This window comes from Periophthalmus magnuspinnatus, chromosome 10 (assembly GCF_009829125.3).
Source record: "Periophthalmus magnuspinnatus isolate fPerMag1 chromosome 10, fPerMag1.2.pri, whole genome shotgun sequence".
Classification (NCBI taxonomy): Eukaryota; Metazoa; Chordata; class Actinopteri; order Gobiiformes; family Gobiidae; genus Periophthalmus; species Periophthalmus magnuspinnatus.
Window position 1 is genome coordinate 35,086,715 of NC_047135.1, and position 21,203 is coordinate 35,107,917.

The window sequence follows — 21,203 nt, forward strand, 5'->3', positions numbered from 1 at the left end:
TGGACCTACAACTTTCACAAAGGTCCAATTTTGTGGCCATTTTTTACCTATTTTCAGATCATAAACTTTTGTTAGCATCTGCTACGCTCTATGTCCACTCTAGCTAAGCTCAAGCTCTGATTGGTTAGAGCGGTCACATGATACAACGTGAACGAGCGTGTTGGCGATGTGAACGAACCCAACCATCATCAACATGGTTCAGAATCTCCTGAAGCCCAAATATTATAGTTTATAATTTACTTATTATTCCCTTTCCTCCTTCGCGCTCGCTCTCGTCCATGGGCAGAGCAGGATGTACCGAGCCGCTAAAGGCTAAACTCACGACACGCACCATCGAGCACGGCACATTGACTTCAACGGGCGGCCATGTTTAGGACCTGGGGCTTGCGCGATATAGTGATTATCTCAGGTTCAAAAAGTTAATTGATCCGTAGAATTTTAGGTTCACAGTCTGTTTTTCAGACTAAAAATAACTGTGTTGTGACCTCACCACAGCGGCTCAGCCTCGCCGCGCCTCTCACCTCCAAACATCTGAATGATTTGAAAAGCCTTTGAGAAAAACGGGACACGCGGCGAGCTCCAGTGTGGACGAGACTGTGGCGTTTGTGTCTTTTTTGATTCTCCGTGACCGTTTACACATTCACAGTATGTTTTCGGTGATTACGGTTTGATTCTGAGCACAGATAATCAGGAGTGTAGCAGGAAATTCTGGGCCCGAGGTAAAAATCACACATACAAAAAATACAAATGACAGAGTTTATGAGGGGCCCCTCCTGCACTGGGCCCTGGGTTAACAGCACTCTTTACCCCCCAGTGCGACGCCCCTGCTGCTAATGTATTTACAACATTTGAACTGATGTTTTTCGCCTCTGTTTTGACTTTAAATATTAATAAATAAACTCCAGCACATCAGAGTAACTAAACTGTCGAAACCCGAAGCGTCAGAGGTCAGATCTGCACCACAGACTTCGACACAGTTTGGAGTGACTTCCTCTAGACTCTAAGCAGACAGATGCAGGAGCGAGCTGCCGCCCTTCATTGCCTTAAACCCACTTGATGTGTGTCTGTCAAGAGCCTCTTATCAATCAAAAACCTGCTCTTCACTGCAAATATTTTCCTGGAGAAACTTGTGATCAAAGACACTCAGAAAGAGGATGTGGCGGAGCCTGAAGCATCGGGATTCAGGACGGGCTCCCTGCACCGTGACTGTATGTGTTTGCACAGAGCAAACCAGAGCACAGGCAATAGCACCGACGCAGCGGGCGGAGGGAGGGGCAGGAGAGTGGAGGGCGGGGCAGGAGAGAGGGGGCACACAGAAGATTAAACCCCCACCCCTCTGCCTGTGCCCCGTCCACTCTGTCCCTCTCCGGTCTCTCTGTGATGCTTGAAGTGGACAGACCCTCCACATCTGCCTCCTCTGCCCGGGACACGACCCAGGGCACCGACCCAAGAAGACGCCTGCTGGGATTTTAACCAATTCATTTAAAGTTTTACTGAGTAACTTTTGTGTTGAGGAGTCCACCGCCTGTTTGTCTGCACGGGCGTGTTATTGCTTTGCCTTGAATGTTCCACAGTATGACATTAAGCTTATGTTATTTGGCATTTACTCAGGGCCGGCCCAGTCTATAAGCAGACTGAGCAGCTGCTTAGGGCCCCAAGGCCACCAGGGGGCCCCCAAGAGCACATACCCTTGTATTTAAAATGATATAATATGTAAGTTATACTATAAACAGTGCTCGGGTGTTTGCTGCAGACTAAATCTTTTTCTTTCAAGATTATATTTGTTGTTTTGTTTTTTGTTTTTTTATATATAGTACCAAAATACCTGCTGCCCTCTGTTTTATCTGTGTTTACCCCCCGAGCTGCGCTGAGGGGCCCGAGGTACTTTTGAATGTCTGTTTTACAAGTTACAATAAAACATTTCAGTCTTTTGGTCCAATAAAGTGAGACACAATTGGACAAAGTGATGAGAACAGGGTCAAAATGTCCTCAAATATGTCCAGGGGCCCAGAGACACATTCTGCTTAGGGCCCCCTGAAAGCTCGGGCCGGCCCTGCATTTACTTAATAGGCTCTGTGCACAGTAGCATGCTAGTTAGCGCTTCAATTAATTAAAATAAAGACTATCCAGGTGTTTTTAAATGTAGAATAATTCAGGTTGAGGTGTTGTTTTTATATTTATTGTGCCTCAAAATTAGCATTAGCATTAGCGTTAGCGTTAGCACTGAGACACAAACGTCTCTTTCTAAACCCCGACGTGTCTCTAGCGGCGTATTTAATTTATTTGTGTAGTCACTGACATCCACCTGCAGCTCCTTGTCCACTGCCTGACCCTGACCCGCTAACCTCTGACCCCTGACCCCTAACTGACCCGCAGCTCCCTGTCCACTGTCTGATCTTTAAATATAGATTCATTTTATCGTGACTCTGCAAAAACCTCATAAAACTGGGCAGGAAGTAGCGACGCTAACAGTGACGTAGAGGTTTAAAGGTGTTTTTCTCGCTCAAAATATGTTGCATTTTTACCTTGAGCTGGGACGCTCTCCACAGATCTCACCTGTAACTCGGCCTTGTCTTATGGAGATCGTTTTAATCCCATATTCGAGACAAAACAAAACAAAACAAACAACTTTCCGCTACAAACGCAGACGTCTTAGCTCCGGACGTGCTTAGAGGCTAACTAGCAAAACCGCTACAGTGAGACGACTTCAGGGGCATTTTCAGGGCAAACGCAAAAAAAAAAAAAAGATGAAAAAAAGACGAGAAGCGGCGTCTTTCTCCAAATGGAACACAAATCGGATCATTGCATAGATTGAATCAAGACTGGAGGAGAAAAAGTTGAAATCATAATTCAAGGCACAGGCAAAATCAATGTTCTAATGCGACGTTGTGATGCGGCGAAGAAACGTTTCGCAGTTCACTCACCCGGACACGTTCATTACACTTACCAGCCACAAACAAATACATGTAAATAGCTCTGTAAATAAACGCTTCATCTACGCCAAGGAGAAACAAGCCCCCCGCTGCCTCTGATTAAGACCACCAAAGTGATAGATCTGGCACTTAGGTCTGTTATTTACCTCATAAACGAGACGCCACCCACTCCCGCGCTGAAATATCGCTAACGACGCTAGCATGTTTTTCACAGCACTTTCCCTATGGTGTCAGTGTACGGAGCTAAATGATTTTGTACTTTTTTTTTTTCAGTTTTTTACACAGTGGATCTTTTTGTTGTCTTGAGGATTTTTTGGCCCAGAATCACTTTCAGAAAAAAAAACATTTTAGCTAGGTGTGAAAATGATGTGTTAAAAGTACAAAAACATCTTTTTCTTTCCATTACTGTGTTAAAATTGTATGTTTGGGTCTCAAAATTAGGCTTTACAGACGTCAACGTAGCATTAGTTGTTATTTTAGTCAATTGCTACAGCACTTTTTATGATTTTCTGAGGGGAAAAAACATAAATAAAAAAGCGAACGTGCAATAGTTTTGTTGGTACGATGGTTAAATTGGTTCTTTATGGGGAGAATTTACAGTAACGGCTGCAGAAAACACATTTTCGCTGTAGTGACGCCCAGAGCTGGATGTTCTGGGTCTAACGATGTGGTGTTCATGAACGAGTCGGCTCTCCTTAACGTGATCTCATTTTTTTTAAAAGAACCGAATCATTTCTTTCAAATTTTTGTGCAATTTTGGTGCATTTTTATCCTGATTAACGCCAAATTTGCACAAGAATCAGCGCAGAAGCGGAGCAAGCGACACGAGTGAGCGCTTTGTGCACAAAAACACATCTGATCATAACAGTTTTTAAATGTATTATTATTGTAGCGCGGTGTTTTTTTAATCATTTGGAAGGATAAAACTCTCCCAATGTCATGTCTCTGTGATTAGTTTGTTGACAAAATGAGTCCTCACACTCGTTTCCGTCACATAAAGAGCCAGTATTTTGAACGGCTCTTTGAAATAAACACACCTAAAAGATTCGAATCCCTTAAAAGAGCTGAAAATCCCTTTAGTAACTGTGTCTTTCCTCTTGCAGGCGAGGATCCAGTTTGTTTGGCACATCTTACTTGTATCTTGGCTAATGCTTTTACTTAACCTGTCTGGCTGACGTCCATTACTGCACGGGCATAAACTCCATAAATGTGCTTTGTTGTCCCTTATCGTCTGTGAGAATGGTAAAACGGCTCTTCAGACCCATATCTGGACCGGGGCTGAGTGGTGCCGTCAAACCGTACTCCGACAGATACGAACATGCCTCCTTCACTGCGACGGAACTTTCAGAAATCCAATTATTCCGAGGGACACGATGTTTGTTATTTGTATCCTGATCCTTTTAGCAGAAAGTATTGCCGCATTTACTAAAAACACAATTTCATTTGAGAGCCTAAGTTCTGCCTCCGTTCCTTTATGCTTCCCACACACGCGCCCACACACTACTCTTAACCGCATCCCGCCTGACAAAGCCTACCGCACTTTGCCTTAGCGTTGCACAACTCCGAGCATCACTCTCCCGCTCGTATAGCGCAAAGTATCTACACGGAGCGAAGGACTAAGTTTTAATTTTAGCCATCCACCCACGGACTTGTATCGATGAAACGCTGTAGACTTCTCTGACTTCTGACTCGCTGCCATCTTGAGCAAATATGCGCGCGAACGTACCGTCTGGAAGCAGGTGCATGGCGTCTATAATTACTCCGTTTGAGCGCTTTCCAATTTGAGCTTCACCCCCCTCCGAAAAGTACATTAAAGGGAGGGGGGGGCCAAAAGGGTGCACGGCGCTCAGACGAAAGGCGACACTTAAATTGGACTTTTCAGAAGCTTAAATATTATCTGGCGTTACGTGGGTTTTGCTTTGCCAGGTTTTCGTCGCTATTTGTGCTAAAGATTATGGAAGCATATTGCAGCATCTGCTCGATACGGGGGGAATATTACAGGGAGAGTATAGAGATGGATGGAAAGGGGAGGTTGAGAGACAGACAGAAGGCCTACTGTCTGAGAGCTGTCTGCGAAACCAGCCCATCTGCACATTCATTATAACAAGCAGGATTTCATTATTGGACCGCGTGGCAGCAAGAACTCTCCAGTCTGGTCTTTGTTTTTATGTGAACTGCTGAGCGCACACTCCGCGTTTGGAGCAACAAAATGAAGTTCTACGACACAGTATGATGCACACAACAAAAATGATTACTTTTTGTTTAGTTTGACCTCTTTCTCGTGTCTCTCCGAGTCTGTTGCCGGTGTGCAGTGGGCCGTGTTCTTCGGTAGTGGACTGTGGAAGAGTGGGCTTATCCAACAGATGCACTTTACTGTAAATTGCTAAAGGGAAGGCTTAAGAGTACGAGTACAAGTACAAATACACGGGCACATAATTACAGTTCTGCTCTTGGAAAATAGCATCAAAAGAACAAACGTAGGTGAGCGTTATGCAAGTTCTTCATGGAAATTCTAGCTTGTAAAAAAGGTCTGCTCAATGATAATATTGATTTGTTGGATTTTCAGCTCTTTTAAGATACTTTTACAATAACCCAAGTGCTTCACGTTGCATTATTCTTTCAGTTTTTGCTCGGTGGTGTTGAGCTTTTACTGCATAGCCACAGCTGCCCTGGGGTGGACTGACAGAAGCGGGGCAGCCAATCTGCGCCACCGACCCTCATGAATCACTGTCACTCACTCAGCACTTTCTATATTAATATTATTCAGAGCGAAAGTCTGAGTGAAACATTATCTGCTGAAGTTAAACTGTTATTTCCTTATGTTTTGTATTATCAGTATATGTGTATTTTTGTACTTTTTGTTTTACTTTTTCAGTGAAGCAGCTGAAGTTGTTTTTAAATGTGCTACAAAAATAAGATTGTATTGAATTTAACAAACGTCTTAAGAACGGTTAAACCTCAGCGACCTAAACCCCGTCTCATTTGTCGCCGCAGGTCTGTTCCATAGAGCCATCATCCAGAGCGGCTCGGCTCTGTCCAGTTGGGCGGTGAACTACCAGCCGGTCAAATACACCCGTCTGCTGGCCGAGAAGGTGGGCTGCAATGTGCTGGACACGCTGGACATGGTGGACTGCCTCAGGAAAAAGAGCTCCCGGGAGCTGGTGGAGCAGGACATCCAGCCGGCGCGGTACCACGTCGCCTTCGGGCCGGTGATCGATGGAGACGTAATTCCGGACGATCCTGAAATTCTGATGGAGCAGGGGGAATTTCTTAACTATGACATCATGCTCGGGGTCAACCAGGGGGAGGGGCTGCGATTTGTGGAGAATGTCGTGGATTCGGAAGATGGCGTCTCCGGGAATGATTTTGACTTTTCCGTGTCGGATTTTGTCGATAGTTTGTACGGATACCCGGAAGGCAAGGATACCCTTCGAGAGACCATTAAGTTTATGTACACAGATTGGGCCGACAGGGACAACCCGGAGACGAGGCGCAAAACGCTGGTGGCTCTTTTCACGGATCACCAGTGGGTGGAGCCTTCGGTGGTCACGGCGGATCTACACGCCAGGTACGGATCTCCCACGTACTTCTACGCCTTTTACCATCACTGCCAGAGTCTGATGAAGCCGGCCTGGTCCGACGCGGCACACGGAGACGAGGTGCCCTACGTGTTTGGGATTCCCATGATTGGACCCACCGACCTGTTCCCCTGTAACTTCTCCAAGAACGACGTGATGCTGAGCGCCGTGGTCATGACCTACTGGACCAACTTCGCCAAGACTGGGTGAGTTTGTTCATTATAAACTAAAAGAGGATCTACTGTGTTTGTTTGTGCTCTGTGATTATAATCTCTTTTGTCATTTGTACGAGTATCACCGATTAAGGAAATAAAACTGTAGAATGAAGTGCGTACGTCACAGTGGGCGTGTACGTCACAGTGGGCGTGTACGTCACAGTGGGCGTGTACAGGTGGAGGTGAAAATGGGAGTTGATCGGCAAAATGGCGTCTTGAAAATAAGTGATTTAAGATTACTCAAGCACGAATCACTCCAGATAAAACTTAAATTCAACGCCCGTATGTGAGCGACTACTGCTACTACTACTATCCTCCAAGTACTCCCATCTACTACCTCTATAATCAAAGTAATCAAAAGAATATGACGTCCTCCCACTTATTTCCAAACTGAACAAAGTAAAAGTTATTTAACCAGCTTCACTTTCACCTTTGCGTGTTAGCTTTGTTAAATTGTCAAACATTCGATGACAAGCGTTCCTCACTTCTCGTTTTGACACATTATCCCCGTTAACTCATTTGCTCTTGAAATTAGTCAAACAACTCCACCGATAAATTAGTAAAACCTTTAATGACACGATTTAAAAGCTCTTGTCAGTGGGATGGCAGTGCTATAAAAAGTCCCGCTGCAGCTCCAGGCTTCAGGGTGCTGCTTCAGATCGTATAGGCTGAAAAAAAAAGGCATTTCTCAATGTTTTTTCAAAGGCGTTTTTTTTGCTTTGACTCCAGCGCCTGAAAACCACAGACATATTGAATGCGAGTAAGATTAAATGTGTGTCGCGCTGCTCTGTTTGGGCTCAGTATTTGTTCATGGCTGTGTCTTGTGTCCCTGTGTATATGTGTGCTTTTGCCTGGAAATGCTATCTCTGCTCTATTATAGCAAACCTCACAAGACATAGAGACTTATCAGGGAGACATATCAAACTCTTGCCCTCGGCTCTATTGATTGCCCCTGCCTGGTCTAGTCGATCACTCCTGCCCCGAGTGACTCCTATTCCCCTCCAATTTCACCCCCCTCGCCCATTACGCAGCGCTGCCCATTTTGTATGACTACGAGTAATCATTTCTAACAACCCAAATTTAATTTGACAATCCTGTTACCGGAGAGCTATCGATCTCATTCAATAACAGCGGGCAGTTTAAAGTCCTGTCCACTATTTTATCCGTCTCTACATCACGCGCTGTCCAAAGAGGTGGCATTACCATTCACGAGGAGCTCACCTGATTGGCCGAAGCCCGCAGCATCTGGCTCCGCTGCAGCATCCTTGAGCGGCTAATAGCGCATCAGTGCAGATGGAGTGATGTTTGGACGGTTTGGGGTCCTCAAGCAAAAGCACACAGAGGTCTATCAGTGAAGCTTGGACTAAACAGCTGCCTCCTCTGCCTCAGAGCCATCGACGCTCTGCAGACGCATACAAGCTGCAGTTTGTAGATACAGAGCACTTATTAGAGGCCTTTTCTGGAATATTAGCCCACATTATTATAAGTGGCAGCGCTGAATTTTAACGAGAAAAGTTAAAGCCCTGGAGGTAACTTTGCTAGATTCTGCAATGTCAATGAAATGGTGACCAGGGAAAGGCGTGAAAAAAGCATTCTGTGCCCCAGACTCAGTGAAGTGTTGTTTTTTATGTAAATGAGTCTGTATGATACTTGTTTATAACTCAGCAGATGACAAGGATGAAAACCACAAATTTGCTGGATGCATTTGACCCAGCGACCCGTCGGGAGGAGAGGACACTTAAGAGGACAACGTCTTCTTCTATGGAGGATTAGCCTTTTATGATATTTCATCCAAGACAAGAGGAGACTGTGTGATATTCAGACAAAAAGGGAGATGCTAGCGGTTAGACGGGTTACTGACGCTGTTAAAATATACATGTTTTTGAGTTTGGTGGAAAAGGTTGGTATTTTTGACACTGGGATTAGGTCCGCCTCTTTCAGCGAGAAGAAACTTTCATTCTGTTTGCATCTATTAGGCAAAGAAGTAGCGCCACCAACCGTTTTTCTGCCTAATGCTTCTCTCCCCCACATTTTAATGAGCATCCGGTGACATTGAGATGAGGGATTTGCTTCACGCTCTCACGCAGCAGAGGGGAAGCCAACTGAAAAGTAAAGGGGATTTGTTGCACGAGATTTACTCCAAAACGAGGTCAAAGATCCAAGTAAACAAAAGTGCAAAGACAAAGATTTTTTTATTTTTTTTCCATGCATATCAAACGGCTTCACCTTAAAACACCCTGTACGTCGCTACTGTAGGATTTGTTTGTTTGTGTAGAGACGCCGCGAGCCCTCCCAGATTACGAGCGCAGAACTGTTAAGATCTGAGACGGGCTCGGATTAGATTCCAGGATTGTTATGACCCGAGTGAACCGAACATATTAAAGAGACGGACACAGGAGTCAATTGGGTTACAAAAAGTTCATTTGAATTTATTTTAAAATGCCAAAACAACATAAAAAACTGAAAAATCTCATGCCTAAAAACAAAGAAACAACAGAAAGGCGGATCTGACGCAGCCAAACTGAACTACTGCAGAGATGGACCGATATAACGCGCCGATATTTGGATTTTTTTAGCTAATCGACCTTAAATCTTCAGCAGATTTTTGATTGACATATATTATAACAGCTGTATTTCTACTTTTTTTATATTATTATTATTTAGTGTTTTATGTTGCGCTTTATCATCAAAGAAAGTTCCTAGTTTGTGAGTTGCGTTCACTGACAATGGCAATAAAAGTCTTCTGATTCTGATTCTGATATTTTGCTTAGGGGAGAGTTTGCAGTAACTTTAAACTGCATAATATGTTTGAAATATCGGCAGAGCTTATCAGTCATCGGTTGCGCTGTATTTACAACAGGCGTCTCCGGTCTACGTGTAAAAAAAACCCAAACAAAACACTAGCTAAGATGTCTGCAACGAATCAGGCGACGCAGATAGTGCAGCGCCACTTCCTGCCTCGGTCGCTTAAGTCGTTGTGGAGACACGTGGGGCACCGTGATTGTATTCTAAACAATCGGTATCGCATCAGTCATGAAAAAAAAACATAAACGGAACATAATGACGCAGCTCTGGGTCAACCTCGTACAGAACCGTCCACAAAACGTCTCCAAATTGTCCCCAAACTAGTCTTATCCATGGCTCTCTATGGATAGACGGCCTGTTTATAGCGCGAAACAAGCATAAAATAAGTGTAAAAATGCACAAAAAATAATACGCAAAGGGAATAAACACCTAACAAGGATAATAAAGTCCAAATCATAACAATCATAATAATCGGTATCGGCCTTGGTCGTGAGAAAACCCATATCACACGTGGGACACCGTGTTGGGACGCCCTGTCTAAACATTTGGTCTCGTATTGGTCATGAAAAAAAACAAAACATAAATGGAACAAAACGATGCAGCTGTGGGTTAATCCCGTACAGAACCGTCCCCAAAACGTCACCAAACTGGCCTTATCCATGGTTTATAGAGCAAAACAAGCATAAAATAAGCATAAACATACACAAAAGATAATAAAATAAAGCACCCCAGCACCTAACAAGGATAGTAAAGTCCAAATCATAACAATCATAATAATCGGTATCGGCCTCGGTCGTGAGAAAACCCATATCAGTCGACCTCGTACAGGGCTGTCCCCAAACTAGCCCTGTCCATCGATAGTCAGTCTGTTTATATCAATCAATCAAACGTTATTTCTATAGCACTTTCCAACAACCAAAGCCACGAAAAACACGATTAAAAACAATAAACATCACACAAATAGGTCAACAGAGGGCATTACACCGTTAAAATAAAGAAAGAGTCACAGGGCGAAGTGTTAAAGGCCGTTCTAAATAAATAAGTTTTAAGTTTGGCTTTAAACAGAGGCAGGTCAGAGATGGAACGAAACTCAATGGGCAACGAGTTTCAGAGTTTTGGACACTGCAAAAGAACGATGGCCCCAGTGTTTGCACCGGGACAGGGGGACATCCAGCAGATCGTAGACTCTGCTGGGCTGGTGAGGGGTCGAAATGTCAGATAGATGTTATAGAGCAAAACAAGCATAAAATAAGCATAAAAATACACAAAAGATAATAAAATAAAGCACTCCAGCACCTGACAAGGATAATAAAAAGTCAGAGGTATCATTACACTTCAGTCCAAATCATAACACAATAATCGGTATCGGCCTCGGTCGTGAGAAAACCCATATCGGTCGACCTCGTACAGGACTAGCCTTAATTACTAGCCTTAATCATGACGCCCTATGGATAGTCGGTCTGTTTATAGCGCCTAAAATAAGCATAAAAATACACAAAAGGTAATACGCAAAGGGCCCCAGCACCTGACAAGGATAATAAAAAGTCAGAGGTATCATTACACTTCAGTCCAAATCATGGACTCAAGCGTCGACACCTTAGAAAGAGGCTTTTGTGCGCTGGTTACACTCCCCGTAAAGCCCCATCCTAATTTAGCCCTCACTGTGGGATATAGTGGACTAGATCTTCACTCGGCTCAAATCTGGCTCTATAGAGAACATCCCTTTAATTAAGACCCAGTTGGATTACATTGGTCCAACAAGCGTCTGCGGTCTACGTGTAAAAAAAAACAAAAAAAAAACACTAGCACAGATGTCCGTAACGAATCAGGCGACCCAGATAGTGCAGCACCACTTCCTGCCCCGGTCGCTTAAGTCGTTGTAGAGACACGCGTGACACCGTGTCGGGACACCGCGGCTTCATGTCAGCGGTGTGTATCATAGCCTCGCGTGCCCCGCCCCTCCATCCAGCCAAAGCTCCCCCCTCGCTCGCTCTTGTCGTCTTTACAGGCCAAATCCGTGTGTGTTTTTTTCCCGCCGCCAGTGTCGCTCAAGCATAAAAGCATACAGGCAGAGCACGCTGTCAAATCTTCTTAGTTTGTTTACTCTATAAGGCCGCTCTTTTCCCGGGCGAAGGGGATGCTCCACGATCGACGCAGTTTCTAGTTATTTTTTTTTTATGTCTGCAACATTTTGTTTCACTATTGACAGAAATATTGGCGTCTGCTCCCTCGCCTCCGAATCTTACAAATGCACATTTTCTTGAACTTGCTCTATGTGACACCAGCTGCTTGTCTCCATGGGGATGTTATTGCTTTGCCTGGAGTGTTCCACAGTACGGCATTAACTCTATCTACCTCGCAATAACAAATGCGCCTTCGTTCCAGGGTCGTTCCTTCACAAAGCTGATAAAGATGCTCGGGATTTTCTTTTCGGAGCTGCAGACAGTCTAAAGATTTTACTAGAAAGTTGAATTTTAGGTGGTGAAGTGTGTCCACGTGAGTTTAGTTCAGTTGTTTTGTTCTGTTTTCGCTCTAAAAACGTCACATAATGATCGTTAATATCTGTTTGGACCATAGGAAACAAACTGTACTGCAACCTGTGACGTTTTATTTGACTGCGATTGTTAAAAATGAGCTAAGTTAGTCTTATAATGTAATGAAAAGTGTATTTTTTTAATGTCTGTTGACTTGTTTAAGGGCTGCACCTGACCGGATGTGAAGCAGCAGTTGCTAAATCTGGTACAAATCATCTTTTCTTTTGTAAGATGAATGGATTTGTGCACGGTCCCTGACAAATGCACAAAAAAAGAAAGAAATAACGCGGTGATGTCGCCTGTTTGTCACTTTTGAGATGAAAACTAAAGTTGAAAAGCCTCTGTGGAACATTCAAGGAACCGTGATCACCTTTTTTACATAGCGTTTTTTCACGTTCAAGTCACTCAAGGAAGCAAAAGATGAAGTTTAAATCCGTCAACTGGACAAACGCTTGTGTTTCGCAGCTCGTCCAAGTCGCTTCTTCTTCAGTTCTGGTCAGATTCCTGCTGGACACTGGTTTATATCTGTCTGAAGGAGGCGCTAACGACACTGAAACTGTAAACTATTGCTATTGTCTCCAGTTTCAGCCTTAACGACCCTATTTTCAAGCTAAAATGCCCCCTATTGTTCTCTTTGTTCCTGTTTGTTTTGGGTCTGAGGATAGAGTTATAGATCGATCATTCCGGTTTAAAAAAAGGATTATCTTTCCTAACTTTCCTCTCAAACCATTTCTTCTTACATCAGGGAACCTCTCACCGCAGACACTGGGGGTGAGGTGGGTTAAGTGTCTTGCTCAAGGACACAACAATGACGGTGTTCGTCTGTGGGAGCTGGAATCGCACCGTCAACTTGTAGGTCAATGGATCTGAGACTCAACCATTAATGTTTTACGTTTAGAGCTGGATTCGACGCGCCAAACGCTCTACCAACTGAGCCACTATCGGACAAAAACAACGCGTCTTCCCGTCTGTAGAAAAGTTACACAGTTTACCTTTAAAAACACGCTGGAAACTGATTTAAATATCACAAAAACACACAATTCCAACTTGAAGATTGACGTGATTGGCGGCTCCGTGGCGTCGTTGTCATAATATTCCTTCAAAATATTTCAGATAAACTCTCGATTCCCGCCGCAGTATTTTCAGGAATCATCCGCGTTTTTTGGTAATCTCGTATTCGAAACTAAAACTTTTGAGAAAATACACACGATAATGAGCAAAAGATCAATTATCGTACATCATTAAACACGCAGTCTTCTTTCAGTCTTACCAGTATTTTTTTTTCGTGCCAGATCTTTCGTCGCTCCCTCGGCTCTCGCAGAGGAACCCCATGCTGAGTGTGGCTTTACTAAGACAGATAAAAAGAGCTAACCATCTTGTGTTTATTTCAATCTCTTCTCTCTCCTCCTCCTCTTCCTCCTCCTCCTCCCGCCCGCTCCCCCTCTTCCTCATTACACCATACCAAGAAGAAAGTCTCTTGTAGCCCATTCACACATGCAGTAACATATGCAGTATTGATTGGCTTCTATTCGCTCTCGACTTAAACAAATCTAGATAGGAGTAAGTACAGTGGCTCTGCTCTGATTTATGGCCCCGTTAGTGGATTTTGAGCTGTTTTCCCGCCTCTTCGTCCGCGGAAAGTCCCTCCTCTGCAGGGTTAACGACACGCGGACGTCAACTTTACTCCTGTCTGACCTCATTTACTAAATAACTCGCTATTTTTAGCCCAGCTGTCAAATCTAAGTCATAATCTCAACTCGGAAAACATGTGGAAACAAATGTACTAATGGAAATGAGATCTGACGTATCGATGTGTGTCCAATGTCCACACGTCTAATGCAGTGGGTTTTTTTTTGTTTTTACATTTTATAAACATACAGAATGAAGTGAGATATATGCACTTATGTGGCAAAGAAAAAAGGAAAGTTTATTTTTGTTTTTGTTTTTTTTATATGTGTACTTTATATTCAGATCCTCCCTTTGGTTTGTCGAAAAATATTTAGTAGATTCCATGTATTTTACTTCATATATTTGGTGGCTTCTGTGTGTATATAATGTGTAGAAAGTTGTAAAAAAATAAAAAAAAGAATATAAATAATAATAAATATATAATAAATATATAGTAAATAAATACATAAATAAAAATGAATAATACAAAATAATAATAAGTAAAAAAAAAAAAAGAAAATGAATTAAAATGAATTAGAGGGAGTGTCCAGACCTTTGACTGATCGTGTATTTTTGGTGATAAAAATGAGCTTTTGTCATAATCATCTGCTAAATGAAAGCAAATTTGATATAATCTAATAAAAATAATAATAGTTTTTCATTTCATGGATTTAGGTCACAAACTGCATGTCAAATATAAGATTATATAAAGTAAAATGTGTAAAGTTTAACTGCACTGCATTAAAGTTCCATATTACGCTGTTTTCTGATCTATTCTAATGTTTCCTCGTCACAAACAGACCTGGAGTTGTGTTTTGTTTCATTCACACATGTTTAACACACAAATCTGCAGAATTAGGCTGAGAAAACACTCTGTTCCACCTTGTGATGTCATCATGTGGTGATGCTCCGCTGTGTTTTTAAACTCCACACACCTTCATTTCTTGAATCATTTGGATCATTTAAGCCCAGGAAGTGTCATTCATCTCGACTGAACTAAAGGTAAAAGGAGCTGTTCACTTGAAAAATACCACTTGATGACATCACAAGGTGGAACGTCGCATTTTGAGCTTTGCAGATGTTACAGACTAATAATAAAGTGTGACTCAAACATGTGCGAATGAAACAAAACACAACTCCAGGTCTGTTTTTTGAGGACTCCATCCTCACACTTCCAGAGGCCACTTTCTGTTTGACCAAATGGGTTTACAAGTTTTCTCATTTGTATTTATCTGGCAGCATTGAACAGATTTCACTTTTACATGTGCCGTGTATCCCAAAAACACACATCCAGCTCTTTGAATCATGTTCAGATGTTCAAATACATACAAACTGTATCTCGGCACCAGATACAGAGTGTTATACAGTTTATAGACACAGCGATGTTTTACACTTTTTAGCAAATTGGCGTTTTGTTTTGGCCCATGTCCTGCCTAAACAATCCACAAACAGCTTTATTTGGACACTTTAATGCAAAGAGATAACTACAAAACATGACTACAGCTCTGTGTGTGTGGTAAAAAGGCTGTGGGTGAGTTTGTACTGAATTAATATGACAGATTTTAGCGAAAATAATCAAAATCGGCCTCACATATCGGCTCAAAATATCGTCAAATCTCACCAGCCGTCGGTTCCTCTGATTCTAAACAGTCAATATCGGCATTATCCATGAAAAAAACATAGACTGTTTATATAAATGGACGTAGCTAACCTGCTAGCCGCTGCGCTACAAACAGGAAGTGAGCGTGGATGCACTTCTGGCTCCATCGACTCTACCAATTCTCTACTTTCTATTAAAAAATTATCTTGTTGAGCTTTGTTTTTTTGGTCTTAAATGTTCATATAAACCCGCTCTACACGATCGTGCTGTTTTTATTTCACTTTTGTGTCCGTAAATCAAGATATAAACATTAAAAACAGACAAATCAAGCACCTTCTTTCTCCGCTAGCGTTAGCAACAGGTTCGATTGACAGCGTTGCTAAGCGCCCGCTCCCTGCTAAACCAGCGATGCGGGCGAGACGTAGCGTTATCGTCCACATCCATCGCTCCGGATTGGCTCTTTGGTCGCTACGATACGCACGGTTGGAATTAGAAATATGAAACTCTGCTCCAAATTAGCCGCTATAACCGCTAGCTGCTATAAGAGCTTCGTTTGACTGGAGCTAAACGCCGTGGGTGACGTCGCACTCGCTCAGTCCACTCCGACGATGAATCTCTAGTACAGTATACGTTCTGTGTGCAGTTCAAACGTACGTTACATCGCCATCTTCTCGAATTAAAGTCACAGTTATGGTTTTACCTCCCACAGTTTCCTCTAATCTCGTTATGGTCCAGTGTTCGTCCCGGATCCCTCCTTTTTATATAAGACCATCGCACCTCGGTTACTCCATTAAAGCGGCACTTACTTGATGGGAGATTTGTAGCCGATATCCAGATTTGCATTAGGAGGAGGTAAGGAAGTGGTGGGCTTGTTAAGGGGCTACGCCATTGATTGGTGTCCACGCCGCGCTCTGAATGTAATGAGACGAAAAGCAGTGGGCAGAGGAAGGAGGAAGCGCATTTGCATGACGACATCATTCAAAAGATGGAAAAATAAAAAGTTTCCATGGTGATTTTTTGGCGGTTAAAGTTTGTTTCGCCCTGAAATAGCCGAGTATTCCGCAGTATAAGACATGTTATATATCTGAATTATAGCGGGGGAGTGTGGGCTGCTGCGGCGCTGAGATGGAGCGGGGGGTTTGTGCTGTTTCTATGACCCAATTTCACCTGTTTTTTACTCAGCAGTGGTGGAATGTAATGAAGTATAAGTAGGAAAGTACTTTTACTTCAGTATATTTGAGAGCAGTAGCTGTACTTTCTGTTCAACTACATTTTTTGAACTGGACTGAAAAGTAAAAGTGTGTGTTATTATTGTGTGAGACCTGCAGAAAAGGCTGAGGGTTTATTTTAACACGTTTATAATTTGAGCAAAACAAAAATATACAAATACAAATAGAAAACGAATGAATTCATTGTTTCCGTTGAACAAAATTCGGCTCAAATCTTTATCAAAATCACCACATTTGAAGCTTCATAAGACTCAAAATCGTCAAGAAATACTTTACTTTTTGCTCTTTAAGTACATTTTTAAACAGGTACTTTAATACTTTTCCTGTTGTTTCATCTGATACTTATACTTGAGTATTTTTTACCCTGGTATCTGTACTTTTACTTTTACTTTTACGTGGTTCGTTTTCCTCGATCAAAGCCAGAAGTTCCCCTGGTTTGGTTCCCAGACTCGCGGCGTTTGCGTTCTCCCACTGTCCCGTGTTTCCTTTGGGCTACTTCAGTTTCAGAACGATGCGAAATTAAGACCGTTGCCGTAGCGATAAACAATTTAACGCAAAAGATGATGTTTTCTGAAGGGGAAAAAAGTCCTCAGCGTGTTGTATTTTCATAGGTTTTCAGGTAAATGATTCTTTTCTGATTGGAATGATTTTGTGAGGACATCCCCGCATGTGTTTTTATTACTATAAGAACCGTCGCCATGGTAAAAAAATACAAATCAACAAGAAATCCTGACGCCTCAAACACATAAACAGGTTTATAATCCAGCTTTTTTTTTATCTTTAAACGTCCTATATTACGCAAAATGAACTCTTGTGTGCTTTAATCTATGTCCTGATGCTGTTCTCTCCTCAAAAACAGACCTGGAGTTGTGTTTTGTTTCATTCAACGTGTCTGAGTAACACTTGTCTACATCTGCAAACCTCAAAACGCTCTGTTCCACCTTGTGATGTCATGAAGTGGTAGTTTTCAAGTTAAGTAGCTCCTTTTACCTTTAGTTCAGTCGAGATAAGTGGCAATTCCCGGGCTGAGATGATCCAAATGATTCTAGAAATGAAGGTGTGTGGAGTTTAAAAACACAGCGGAGCACTTCCTGTATCGCCACATGATGACATCACAAGGTGGAACTGAGTGTTTTCAGTTTGACAGAAGAGCTCAGCCTAAATGTGCAGGTTTGTTTGTGTGTCCAGATTTGGAGAAATAGATCAGAAAACAGCGTAATATGGGTCATTTAAGAGACAAAAGACATTCTAATGATTAAAAAAACACAAAAAAACAACAAAAAACACGATAAAATACAACATTATGAAGCGAAATAGACAAATGAACAGTCTCACACAGGCAGGAAATGGCATTTATAAAAGCTCTGAATGCTTCCCTTCACCAGAGAGACTCCTAATTACACATTTATCTTATCACAACTGACCCGATCCTTTAAATCGATAACATTCCTGCTCGCGCGCTAACACAAACGTACAGGCCCGGGCGCGCGGCATCACTTAGCCCGCTGAACTGAAGGCTCCCATTACGGCTGCAGCTCACGCCAGCCTCACCTCCACCTCCGCCTCCACCTCAGCACGCAGCCGCCTCCGAGGGCAAAAAGAGCGACGCCTCAATCCACCCGCTCGGCGCTCAGAATGCCCTCCGGCGTGCCCCCCCGTACCCGCTGTGCAAACACCCGCGGTTTACAAACATTTACACGGGATTCCTTATTAAAAATTTAGCCTGAATGGGATCGAATGCGTTTGAATAGGCGCCGCGGACGCTCGGGTTTATCAGGTGAGCGGATTGAAACGACCGCGAGGCCTGAATTTGTTCCGCGGGGTTAAAAATAAATAAAAATAACAGGCTTTAAACACTGCATATTTCAGCAGTGGATAATGCATGTTCCTTGTTTGAGAGGGAGATGTGGGAGAGGACGGCGCTGAACCTTGAGCAAGTGAAAATAGATTCTTGTCTCCTGCCTTGGGCCTAAACGTGTCGCCTTAGATTCAGCGATGGCGAGGTCTATGATCACTCAAGCACTTCAAATGACATCAGGATGAGAAGGGAAGAGGGGGAGGACGTGGGAAATGGGAAAGAAAGAAAAATATATTCATTCTTTGCCTTGATCAGTCTTTTACATCAGCGCTGGAGGACAGGGCCTAGAATGGTTAATGAGCAGAGACGCCGTCCTCACACGCGGAGAAAAGCTTCGTGAAGTGGACTTTAAAATGAGGAAATGTGCGTCCGGATGTGTGGAACCGCCGCGTTGTGAGGTTAAGATATCCTGAACTCGTTGTAGTTTGATACCTGTGCGTTTGAGAGCAGCGGGAAACACGTCGGGACGCTGCAAATTTTGACAAAAGTTCAGCTTTTCCGACTCTCCGGGGCGTGTGAAAACGTAGACTGAGCGAGTGCGACGTCACCCGCAGCGTTCAGGTCCAGTCAAATGAAGCTAATCGAGGCTAAAGCGAGAGTTATAGCGGCGAATTTAGAGACAATTTTCACATTTGGAACTTCCATTGCAAGTATCATAGCAACCAAAGAGCCAATCCAGAGCGAGGATGCTGGTTTAGCAGGGAGTGGATGCAACGCTGTCGATCGAACCTTTTGCTAACGCTAACGGGAGCGGCCTCGGGTAAAAAAGGTGTCTGATTTGTCTGTTTTTAATGTTCATATCTTGATTTACAGACACAAAAGTGAAATAAAAACCCCAGGATCATGTAGAGGGTTAATACGAACATTTAAGACCAAAATGAGTCTGAAGCAGCAGAGACAGAGAGAGGACACAGTTTAAAAACAAAACAAAACAACATAACTCAAAATAACTACAAAAAAAGAAAATAAACTAAAAAAAAAGCACAAAAAACTCAAAGTAACATAAAAATAATTATAATAAAAATGACTAAAAAAACCAACTCAAAATAACTAAAAATAAAAGAAAATAAACTAAAAAGAACACACAAAAAACTCAAAATAACACAAAAATTATTATAATAAAAATAAATAAATAAATAAACTTTAAAAAAAAAACTCAAAATAAGTAAAAAAAAAATAAAAATAAAAAATAAAATGAACTCCTTGATCATGTAGAGGGTTAATACGAACATTTAAGACCAAAATGAGTCTGAAGCAGCAGAGACAGAGAGAGGAGACAGTAAAAAACTAATAAAATAAACTAAAAAAATAAATAAAATAAAAATAAACTCAAAATTAAACTAAAAATAAAAAATAACTCAAAATAAAAATAAAAAAATAAACTCAAAATAACACAAAAATAACAAAAAATAAATAAAATAAAAAAATTAACTCAAAATAACTAAATTAAAATGAACCCCAGGATCATGTAGAGGGTTAATACAAACATTTAAGACCAAAATGACGAGTCTGACAGCAGCAGAGACAGTTTTTCAATGTGAAGTGAGTAGAAAAATGCCGTAAGTGCGCACACGATCACTTCCTGGTCGTAACGTGGCAGCTAGCAGGTTAGCTATGTCCATTTATATAAACAGTCTATGTTTTTTTCATGGATAATGTCGATATTGACTGTTTAGAATCAGAGGAACCGACGGCTGGTGAGATTTGACGATATTTTGAGCCGATATTTGAGGCCGATTTTGATTATTTTCACTAGAATCTGTCATTTAAAGTCACTACAAACTCACCCACGGCTTTTGTAGTCTTTCTGTAGTTATGTTTTGTAGTTATCTCTTTGCATTAGAGTTGATGTCTATGATCACTTCCTGTTTGGAACGCAGCCGCTAGCAGGTTAGCTAACTCCATTTATATAAACAGTCTATGCTTGAAACACACTACAGAAGCGTTGAGTCTAAATGCATCTACACAGACTGTCACTTTTCTGGGTCAAATGCAGAGGACAAAGTCGCACCACAGACTTAACCACCGCCTGCTCGTCTCTATAGAAACGTTACTGCTTTTTCTGAAATGTTCCACAGTTAACATATATATAACTTACAGTGGTTTTATTACATTCGTTTCCGCTCGGACATACCACGAAAACCGAGCGTTCTCCTGCTTTACCTGCTCATCTTCAAGAAAACACACAGGTTTAATGCAACTGTGGAACATTCCAGGCAAAATAACAACATTTCCCCAGAGACGAGAAGGTGGTGAACTCTCCTCCGCAAACGTGACACCGTGGATCTTTGAAGCGTTCACTTTAAATGGTCAAATTAAACGACTGAAATAAGTGACCTGGACGAGCGCGGCGGTGGTTCTCCTGTAAATGTCACTGGGCTTATTCTCCGCAGAGTCTCTAAGTTTGTTTTTATAACTGCATTTTACGCAGCTCAAATCCAACACATTTTAATCTTTATTTCATCTTTTCGAGGCTCATAGCTGATAAACTACATAATAATCCTGTTCAAGCCAATATGTCAGTGTCTGTTAGAAGAGAACAGCTCTGTGTGGAATGTATCTACAAGGGACGGCTTTAAAAACTCCCAGAATGCCTCACCTGTTTGTTAATCATTGATCCCAGCGCGTTTAATACTAGATCACATGACTGCGTAAGGCTGAGGACGAGTCGAGAGGGATTTTAGCTGTTTTTCTTGCCAAAACTGGAACAAACTTTGAGGAAAAGCAAAACGGGAGGCACTAGTGACACAATCGCAATTTAATAATCCGCTAATGACCTTTTT

At 42.3% G+C, this 21,203-nt stretch overlaps 1 protein-coding gene across 2 annotated transcripts in view; it reads left to right on the top strand.

The window, feature by feature from the left end:
• nlgn3a (neuroligin 3a) overlaps nt 1-21,203 on the top strand; it is a 255,864-nt gene that overhangs the window by 212,903 nt on the left and 21,758 nt on the right. For both annotated transcript variants that reach the window (XM_033974470.2, XM_033974471.2), the window contains one exon: nt 5,928-6,717. In XM_033974470.2, the coding sequence (XP_033830361.1) occupies nt 5,928-6,717 (790 nt within the window). The remainder of the gene's footprint in view (nt 1-5,927; nt 6,718-21,203) is intronic.